The sequence below is a fragment of the Bufo bufo genome, chromosome 5 (assembly GCF_905171765.1).
Source record: "Bufo bufo chromosome 5, aBufBuf1.1, whole genome shotgun sequence".
NCBI lineage: Eukaryota > Metazoa > Chordata > Amphibia > Anura > Bufonidae > Bufo > Bufo bufo.
In genome coordinates, this window is record NC_053393.1 from 322,667,648 (window position 1) to 322,678,314 (window position 10,667).

Here is a 10,667-nt window from a genome sequence, read left to right on the forward strand (position 1 = left end):
TCCTGAGACGCCAGCCACCATGAGGTTGTGTACACATCGACAGGCTACGCAGGTGACTATGTAAATGTGTGATCTTTGCACATGCATGTTGGTATTGTTAATGAACATGACACAACAGCTTTGTGAATATTAACTATGTGGGAGTAACACAGTGAAACGTCTGTTGATTGGACTATCGACTTTGTGGGCGGCATTGACATGTTGGTTATATACCTGTTGTTTTAATTGTAAGATATGCTTGACAAAGGCTAACCTTAGCCGAAACGTTGCTGCTATTTTTATGCCGTGTCATGCGGTAACTGATCAATAAAGCAGTTCAGGTCTCAAGTCACTTTGCGAGGCTTACATTATAGAAACCACCCAAAAATGACCCCATCTAAGAAACTACACCCCTCAAGGTATTCAAAACTGATTTTGCATACGTTGTTAACCCTTTAGGTGTTGCACAAGAGTTATTGGCAAATAGGGAGGAAATTTGAGAATTTCATTTTTTTGTCTAATTTTTCATTTTAACCCATTTTTTCCACTAACAAACCAAGGGTTAACAGCCAAACAAGACTGTATCTTTATTGCCTGACTCTGCCATTTACAGAAACACCCAATATGTGGCCGTAAACTACTGTACGGCCACACAGCGGGGCGTAGAGTGAAAGGTGCGCCGTTTGGTTTTTGGAAGGCTGATTTTTATGGACTGGTTTATTTACACCATGTCCCATTTGAAGCCCCCTGATGCACCCCTAGAGGAGAAACTCCCTAAAAGTGACCCCATCTAAGAAACTACACCCCTCAAGGTATTCAAAACTGATTTTACATACGTCGTTAACCCTTTAGGTGTTGCACAAGAGTTATTGGCAAATGGCGATGAAATTTGAGAATTTCATTTTTTTGCCTAATTTTCCATTTTAACCCATTTTTTCCACTAACAAAGCAAGGGTTAACAGCCAAACAAGACTGTATCTTTATTGCCCTGACTCTGCTGTTTACAGAAACACCCCATATGTGGCCGTAAACTACTGTACGGGCACACAGCGGGGCGTAGAGTGAAAGGTGCGCCGTTTGGTTTTTGGAGGGCTGATTTTGCTGGACTGTTTTTTTGGCACCATGTCCCATTTGAAGCCCCCCTGATGCACCCCTAGATTATAAACTCCATAAAAGTGACCCCATCTAAGAAACTACACCCCTCAAGGTATTCAAAACTGATTTTACAAACTTTGTTAACCCTTTAGGTGTTGCACAAGATTTAATGGAAAATAGAGATACAATTTCAAAATTTCACTTTTTTGGCAGATTTTCCATTTTAATATTTTTTTTCCAGTTACAAAGCAAGGGTTAACAGCCAAACAAAACTCATTATTTATGGCCCTAATTCTGTAGTTTACAGAAACACCCCATATGTGGTCGTAAACAGCTGTACGGGCACACGGCAGGGCGCAGAAGGAAAGGAACACCATATGGTTTTTGGAAGGCATATTTTGCTGGACTGGTTTTTTTGACACCATGTCCCATTTGAAGCCCCCCTGATGCACCCCTAGAGTAGAAACTCCAAAAAAGTGACCCCATTTTAGAAACTACGGGATAGGGTGGCAGTTTTGTTGGTACTAGTTTAGGGTACATATGATTTTTGGTTGCTCTATATTACACTTTTTGTGCGGCAAGGTAACAAGAAATAGCTTTTTTGGCACAGTTTTTTTTTTTTGTTATTTACAACTTTCATCTGACAGGTTAGATCATGTGGTAATTTTATAGAGCAGGTTGTCACGGACGCGGAGATACCTAATATGTATACAATTTTTTTTATTTATGTAAGTTTTACACAATAATTTCATTTTTAAAACCAAAAAAATGTTTTAGTGTCTCCATAGTCTAAGAGCCATAGTTTTTTCAGTTTTTGGGCGATTATCTTAAGTAGGGTCTCATTTTTTTGCGGGATGAGATGACGGTTTGATTGGCATCTATTTTGGGGTGCATATGACTTTTTGATTGCTTGCTATTACACTTTTTGTGACGTAAGATGACAAAAAATGGCTTTTTTTACACCGTTTTTATTTTTATTTTTTTACGGTGGTCATCTGAGGGGTTAGATCATGTGATATTTTTATAGAGCCGGGCGATACGGACGCGGCGATACCTAATATGTATACTTTTTTTTTATTTATGTAAGTTTTACACAATGATTTCATTTTTGAAACAAAAAAAATCATGTTTTAGTGTTTCCATAGTCTAAGAGCCATAGTTTTTTCAGTTTTTGGGCGATTATCTTGGGTAGGGTATGATTTTTGCGGGATGAGATGACGGTTTGATTGTTACAATTTTGGCGTACATGCGACTTTTTTGATCACTTTTATTACCTTTTTTGGGAAGTAAGGTGGGCAAAATTTCAATTTCATCATAGTTTTTTATTTTTTATTTTTATGGTGTTCACCGTTCGGGTAAAGTAACATGACCGTTTTATAGATCAGGTCGTTACGGACGCGGCGATACCAAACATGTGTAGGGAATTTTATTTTTTTCAGTGATAAATGTGTTTTTTGATTTTTACTTTTTTTTTCACTTTTATTCACTTTTTTTTGACCCAGACCCACTTGGTTCTTGAAGATCCAGTGGGTCTGATGTCTGTATAATACAGTACAGTACAATATATATTTTTCTGTACTGTATTTTACTTACACTGAACAGATCTATGCCTTTCAGCACAGATCTGTTCAGCACCATGGACAGCAGGACGCCTGAGAGGCGTCCTGTTGCCATGGGAACCTTCCCAGTCTGCTCAGTACTGCTCAGTACTGCTCAGAACTTCGCAGACGGGGAAGGGTAAGGAGGGGATCTCTCGGGGGGCTCTCTGGGGGCTCTCTCCCTCCCCATCGGGGGGCTGCAAAGGCACAGCAGCCCCCCGATGGGAGAGGGAGGGAGCTCCCTGCGCTGTTAACCTTTTCCATACAGTGGTCCGTACGGACCGCTGTATGGAAAGGGTTAAACGGCTGACATCGCATCGCAGATGTCAGCCGTTTATACCAGGGTGCCAGCAATGTGCTGGCACCCTGGTATCCCCACTAGACACCAACGATTATACAAGGGGAGGCGGGCGGGGGATCGCGATCCCGCCTGCAGCACCGCCCGCCTCCCGCACCGCCCACAACTCCCCCCCTGCACCTCCCGCCACCATAAAAATCATTCGGGGGTGCAGGGGGGGGGGGTGAATAAAACTTTTTTTTTAGGCATATAAAGTTTCTGATCCCCGCGGTCAGGGACCGCGGGGACCAGAAACTTCAGAAATCGCAGCAAACCGCAGGTCTGAATTGACCTGCGGTTTGCCGCGATCGCCGACATGGGGGGGTCACGGGACCCCCCCGCGCATTTAGTCTAGGTGCCTGCTCAATGATTTGAGCAGGCACCGGGTTCCGATCACTGCCAGCCGCACGGCAGTGATCGAAAATACACAGGGCGTACATGTACGCCCTGTGTCCTTAAGTACCAGGGCACAAGGGCGTACCTGTACGCCCTATGTCCTTAAGAGGTTAAGGGACAGCTTGAAATTGTATACTGCCTATTGAACTGGAGCATTTGGATTGAAGGACCGTTCCTGGGGTTTCTTCATGTTGAGGGATGTGACAAGTCCTAGAATGCTTCCAGCAAGGATGAAGTGTGTCGCAAACCACACCAGTCCACAGATGACAGTCAGGAGATAAGTAGAGGAGCCGCGGACAGCAGCTCAACTCAAGGATGGCAGAATCCAAGGATTAAACACGTTTACCAGAAGTGACTACACTTGGGATAGATAGCAGTGGTGTGGTGTTCTTGTTCCAACAAGTTTCGTGGATATAGCGTCGTCCTCCATGAGGAGGACGACACCGTACCTCAGAAATTATACCTTTGGATTTACCATTATCCAGGACGTGGTTCATTGCTCAATGTGAAGAAACCCGAGGAACTGTCCTTTTAATCCAAACGTCCCAGTTTGATGGGCAGTATATGGTTTCAAGTTATTAGTTAAGCGCAGTGTGGAAATACATGTAATCATTACTAGCTGTTTTTATAGGGGACAGTGGATGGTCTGGGTCCCTCACTCTGCTGCTTCCTTGTATTCATCATACTAGTTTTAGCACCAGTACATTCTACCTTTTAGTTTTTTTTTCTCTGTTGAACAATTATCTGCACAAGAGATATCAGCAGCAAAATCACAAGTTTTTCAAATTTTCCACTGCAAGTTTCCCTGCTGCACTTGGCAGATTTGCTGCAGATATGTTGTGCAGCAGATCTGATACATATGGACATACAGATGTAGTAGAGTTAACACTCATGCTTTATGAGATGTGTTATCCAAACTAAATGCGTTAAGCAAACACCTTCAATTGCTTTTCAATGGCTTTTGTTTCAAGATAATATGATGAGTTAAGAAATTTGAGTTAGGGTTAACACTCAAACTCTTGTTACATCTGTACATTAATGTGTGTGGGGGGCTTTAGAGTATTACCAGCCGAGAACGGCAGGTTCAACTGGCAATCTAATATGTATAGAGAGCTCCCAACTCTCTCCCAACAGATTGTGTCGGGGAAAAGAAGGAGCAGGCGAACAGAATTTTTTTGCCCAATCCTTTTGTCCTCCCAGATGTTAATACACAGCCAGAAGTGTCTGGCAACTGTTCTTTTCCCTTCCACCAATTAGCAATACATACACATTAGAGGGATCTTAGGAGTATGCAAGAATCTTCTAAACTCCCTTTACTGTTCGCTGCAGGCAGAGTGTTGTCTTTTAATGTTTTAACTGTATGACTATGCAGAGGATTTGAAGCTGTATGTATGTGTGTGTATAATTAATATATATATATATATATATATATATACACACCGTATTTTTCACCCTATAAGACTCACCTACGTTTCAGAGAAGGACAATAAGAAAAAAGACCAGACCGACAATCAGACCCCCAATGTTAATCAGACCTCAGCTAACAGCCCCAATCAGACCACCAATGTTCATAAGACCTCAGATCAAATGCCCAATCAGGCCTCAACTTAGACCCCAATGTAAATGACCCCCATTCAGACCTCATATAAGAGCCACATGCCTCTCATCAGCCCCCATATCAGCCCTTATGCCTCTCATCACCCCTGATATCAGCCCCCCATGCCTCTCATCAGCACCCATATCTACCCCTATGCCTCTCATCAACCCCCATATCATGCCCTATGCCTCTCATCAACCCCCATATTATGCCCTATGCCTCTCATTACCCCCATATCATCCCCTATGCCTCTCATCAGCCCCCATTATCAGCCATTATGCCTCTCATCATCCCCCATTATCAGTCCTTATGCCTCTCATCACCCCCATTGCCTCGGATCAGCCCCCGGCAACCTCATGTTTTATAAAATTAAAAAAACACTTGCCTCTCCTGCTCCTGGACGCTGCTGCTCCTCACCGCCCGCAATCTTCTTCCTCCTGCTGTCAGCTGTGCTGTGAATTGGCGTGCACAGCGTGAGGTCACAGAGCGCCCTCACGCTGTGCGCAGCCGAGGACCAGGAAGCGGTGAGCACATAGCCTTAACCGCTTCCTGGTCCTCCGGTACTAATGAGCTCTTCCATAATGGAAGCGCTCATTAGTATTTGTCCCATAAGGCGCACTTTTGGGGAGGAAATGGCGAAAAATTGTGTGTGTGTGTGTATATGTGTGTGTATATATATATATATATATATATGTGTGTGTGTGTGTGTGTGTGTATATATATATATATATATATATATATATATATAGCCAGAACTCTGCTGGAAAGATACCACTGCATGCGGTTATCCGCTCTTCTCCAGTAGGGGCCTTAAATGTGCAGCTTTTTACAGAAAGGTAGTACTTTTTTATTTTACAAAGTTTACAACAAAGTCTTTATTGTGCATCATGAAGTCCTATGTAAACCTTGAGCTGTGCCTGATGACAAACTCTGCCCTGTAAAGTTGAACAATTCTCTTACATCTGTACGCTTACAGTACAGGCACATCCTTATTTCTTACGGTCTGTCTGTTTTTGAGCGTGTGCCCTGGTCCTGCTTTTGTAGATAGAGCGGCGTAATGTCTAACAGACATAGCATAGGTGATGTCATTCTTCTTCCTTCCCCAGATAACTTCCCCCAGATGGCTCATCAGAAGCGTTTTATCGAACGGAAGTACAGGCAGGAATTGAAAGAAATGAGGTTGGAGAGGGAGCAACAAGACAACACAGAGGACGTGAGAAAATAAAGCCTGCCATTCTTATAATACCCATTCAAACTCACTAGGGGCAGCTGCCATGCAGCATCCTCCTGCCTGTTTGCAAGTGTTTACAGACATCTCATGCTGTGCCCAGCTAAATGGGAAAGAAAATCATGAACTGAAGTATTTTTTTAAGTTGCCGTTTCTTTTTTATATATATTAACATTTTAGTGACTTTTATGCCTTTTTAAATAATGTCTTGAATGTCTTAATTCTATTGATTATTTTTTGTGTGCGAATTAAAGTAAAAAAAAAACCTCTTCTTCTGAACAATAGAAGGGATTCTGCTTATTGATTGCTGAAGAGCTATTATTCTAAAGTAACTGAAAAATGTAACCCCCTCTTTCCCAGAAAGGAAAAAACGGATCCTGTGGAATTATCCTCAGAATAAAGCGTGGTAGTCAGTTGTGCATGTTTTTTGCAGCAAATATGGCTAATCTTTAGTAAATTCTCTATTACGTCTGTACAGTGTCCACTATAGTGGTATAAATGCAGATATGAGATATCTGATGTCCTCCTGTCAATACTCATTAGGAAAGCATCTGATATAGCATGCGATTCCATGGCTGATGTAAAGCTCCTGTGAGGGTTCTGTAACCTATGGAAAAAACGGTTGACTTGTGGTCTTTTGCTTTCTTCTGGTCACAATATTTGTCACAGACTTGCAGCATCCATAACATTTTAAGCAGAAACTGAATGAATCCATATATTAAGTCAGTGAGGAATTGTTTGACATTATAATGATAAATATGATATAGAAAAAACAATACCGCTAGTAAGGCCTCTACATAACTTCGGTGCATGATCTGCCGACAATACAAAAAAGCTCCCTTGCTGGCGTAGATTTGTCATTTTCTTCTGCAAAAACTGGCATATAAAATGATAAATTAGACAGGCCTGATGACCGTTCTCTTCCCCACCCACAACAGGCCCCCTTTTTCTTTTTTAGAACTGGCATGCGTGGCGTGGAAGAAGTTGCAAATTTTGCCACAAATCGCCTTTGCAACAAAATCTGCACCAACAGCCGTGCTGTGTATTAGCGCAGAGGCTCCTGCATCCTGGGTATGGGAGGGAGAGGCGCATGGGGCCAGGACTGAGACACAAACACACTCACTGCACCGCTCCTGCATTGCCCAGGCTATAGGCAGTGAGCATTAAAGCTATCCCCCTTCGGCCCATGAAGAGTCCCACACTGTATGATGGTGTCGTCTGGCCCAAGACATTATTGTGTGCTTGTCCTACTACGTCTTATCCAGCTTTTGTATATGTGAGATCCCCATTGTATACAAGTTGTGCTACCACAGGACTAAATGCTGCACTTGCTGTGATTCGTTGTGACTGTCTATTACTAGTTAAAGTGTAAATAAACCTTCACATGCACTTTATTAAAACCAGTGTGGTATGTAGGCTTTTATCGGAGTGAGCACATGGCAGGAGCGCCCAAAGTGTTCTCTGGCCTGTGCTCAGTTTGGCTCCAGTGGCATCCGTACTCCTGTACACAGCTGACAAGGTGAGCCTGTACTGTAGGGACAGCATAACATAGTTATCAATTTATTCTTACATTTTTAGAGGGATTAACAGGAATTAAACAATGTAGAGTTCTCAGAAAAGATAATCCAGAATTGTTACTTCATAGGAAATGCATGTACTAAAAGAAGTGACCTATCTGTAACCCTTTCCAACAGAAGTCAGTTTGGACCAAATGCTGAATCTTCATGTTTCAAATATGACGTGTCACTTTGTGGTGATAAATTTGGAATACTTTTGCTTATCCAAACAATTTTGAGATGGCTTTCACTGCGTGAAGTAACGTGATCCATTTATAGATTAAGTTGTTATGGACAAGTTTTTATTCCCCAAATTTTTTTTAACCAAAAAGCAATTTTTTTCCATTGAATTTTTATTTTTTTTACATTTCATTTTTTACTTTTTATTTTTTAAGTCCCACTTGAAGATGCTGTGGTCTGATGGCTAGTACAATATACTGCAATAATCATCTTTTGCTCTGTATTGTACTGTCAGTTTTACACCGACACTAGCCTCCCAGACCCTGCCTCTGGCTGGGTCTGGTAGGCTTTGGTATATGGCAGGCCTTAAGCCTTTGTAAGGCTTCTGGCTGCCATGGCAATCATTCAGATCTTGCAATTGCATCTCAGTGGCCTGATAAGAGAGGGAGCTCCCGTCTGTGAACTGCTATAATGCCATGATCGCTACTGACTGCAGCATTTAAAGGGTCGGTAAGGTATCAGTGCCAACACCAATCTCGGTCCTTGCAGTAGGTTGCCATCTCCATGCTGTAAATATAGCGAGTGGTGTGCTAACAATCAGCGCCACCATGTGGTATATTTAGGGATTGATGGCAAAGGTGGCAGTAGTAGGGGGCGTGGGGGGTGAGCATTGGTACACCCTCTCATCTTCACAGATATGAACTGTGGAGATCAGAGTCTGTAACTGGCCTTTTTTCACTGAACTGTACAGACTAACCAATCTGAGCAGTCTCTGACAGGATTCCACTCTGGTTGGTTCCCTGCTGGTTCCTCTGGATTCTCTGCTGTCCATGCCCTTGGAAACTCCAGTGGTGTGACACTTTCTCATGTCACAGCGTCAGAGAACAGATAGGACATAACTGTACGCCTGATTGGGGTAACTTACATTCAATCTGGCTGTATACGTCCATTTGCAGGAAGGGGTTAAAGGAGTTTCTGAGCTTCAGATATTGATGACTTATCCTCACTATAGGTCATCAATATCCGATTAGGTGGGGTCCAAGATCCAGCATCCCAACTGATAAGCTGATCCCTGTAGCCACTAGAACTACATTCCACTTTGAATGGAACCAGAAGAACAGCTGCGTTCAAAGTGCAGTTGCTCTGCCGGGTTGCTGCAGCTCTTCCCCCATTCATGTGAATGTGAGCTGAGCACATGATGGCGAGGTCCTCCTGAGTGCAATCTCAGTAGTCCAGGCAATGTAATCAAGTGAAGCTTTGAGGGGAATGGGGAGAGTTTGAGAATAAAAGTTAGTAGTTTTGTCTCCCCATCTACAGCACTACTCATGTAGTACAGCAGTTAATAGGGGAAAATCCAGGTGACAGACTGCCTATTAATGTGGGTTTGATTACAATGGCTCAAGAATTAACATTGTAAGGTAGGAATCAATGTGTGTGTATATTGTTGAGTACATGTATGTATGTGTGTGTCATAAATAGATACAGTTGCAAGAAAAAGTATGTGAACCCTATGGAATGATATGGATTTCTGCACAAATTGGTCATAAAATGTGATGTGACTTAGGCCTCATGCACACGACCGTTGTGTGCACCCGTGGCCGTTGTTCCGTTTTCCGTGATTTTCTGTGGACCCATTGACTTTCAGTGGGTCCGTTGAAAACTCGGAAAATGCACCGTTTGTCATCCGCCTCCGTGTATCCTGTCTGTCCAAAAAATATGACCTGTCCTATTTTTTTGACGGACAACGGTCCGTGAAAAAACACGGATGCACACAAGATTGGCATCCGTGTCCGTAGGCTACTTTCATACAGACGGATCCGAAGATCCGTCTGCATAAAAGCTTTTTCAGAGCTGAGTTTTCACTTCGTGAAAACTCAAATCCAACAGCATATTCTAACACAGAGGCGTTCCCATAGTGATGGGGACGCTTGTAGTTAGAATATACTAAGAACTGTGTACATGACTGCCCCCTGCTGCCTGGCAGCACCCGATCTCTTACAGGGGGCTGTGATCCGCACAATTAACCCCTCAGGTGCTTCACCTGAGAGGTTAATTGTGGGTATCATAGCCCCCTGTAAGAGATCAGGGGCTGCCAGGCAGCAGGGGGCAGACCCCCCTCCCTCCCCAGTTTTAATTTCATTGGTGGCCAGTGCGGCCCCCCCTCCCTCTATTGTATTAATATCATTGGTGGCCAGTGCGGCCCCCCCCCCTCCCTCCCTCTATTGTATTATCATTGGTGGCCAGTGTGCCCCCCCGGCCCCCCCTCCCTCTATTGTATTGTCATTGGTGGCCAGTGTGCGCCCCCCCCCCCCCCTCTATTGTATTAATATCATTGGAAGCATCATACTTACCTGCTGCGCTGTCTGTGACCGGCCGGAAGCTCCTCCTACTGGTAAGTGACAGATCATTAAGCAATGCGCCGCACAGACCTGTCACTTACCAGTAGGAGGCGCTCCCGGCCGGTCACAGAGCGCAGCAGGTAAGTATGATGCTTCTAATATTGCTAAGTAACCATGGCAACCAGGACTGCAGTAGCGTCCTGGTTGCCATGGTTACCGATCGGAGCCCCAGCGATTAAACTGGGACTCCGATCGGAACTCTCCGCTGCCACCAATGATCGAGGGGGAGAGAAGGGAGGCCGCACACTGGCCACCAATGATATTAATACAATAGAGGTGGGGCCGGGGGGGGGCGCACACTG

At 43.8% G+C, this 10,667-nt stretch overlaps 1 protein-coding gene across 1 annotated transcript in view; it reads left to right on the forward strand.

Annotated features, from left to right (window-relative positions):
• The window catches only part of DROSHA (drosha ribonuclease III), a 351,648-nt gene extending 345,134 nt beyond the window's left edge, over positions 1-6,514 (forward strand). The window contains exon 32 of the mRNA XM_040432119.1: positions 6,109-6,514. Within this exon, the coding sequence (XP_040288053.1) occupies positions 6,109-6,227 (119 nt within the window). The 3' untranslated portion in view covers positions 6,228-6,514. The remainder of the gene's footprint in view (positions 1-6,108) is intronic.
• Positions 6,515-10,667: the final 4,153 nt, after the last annotated feature.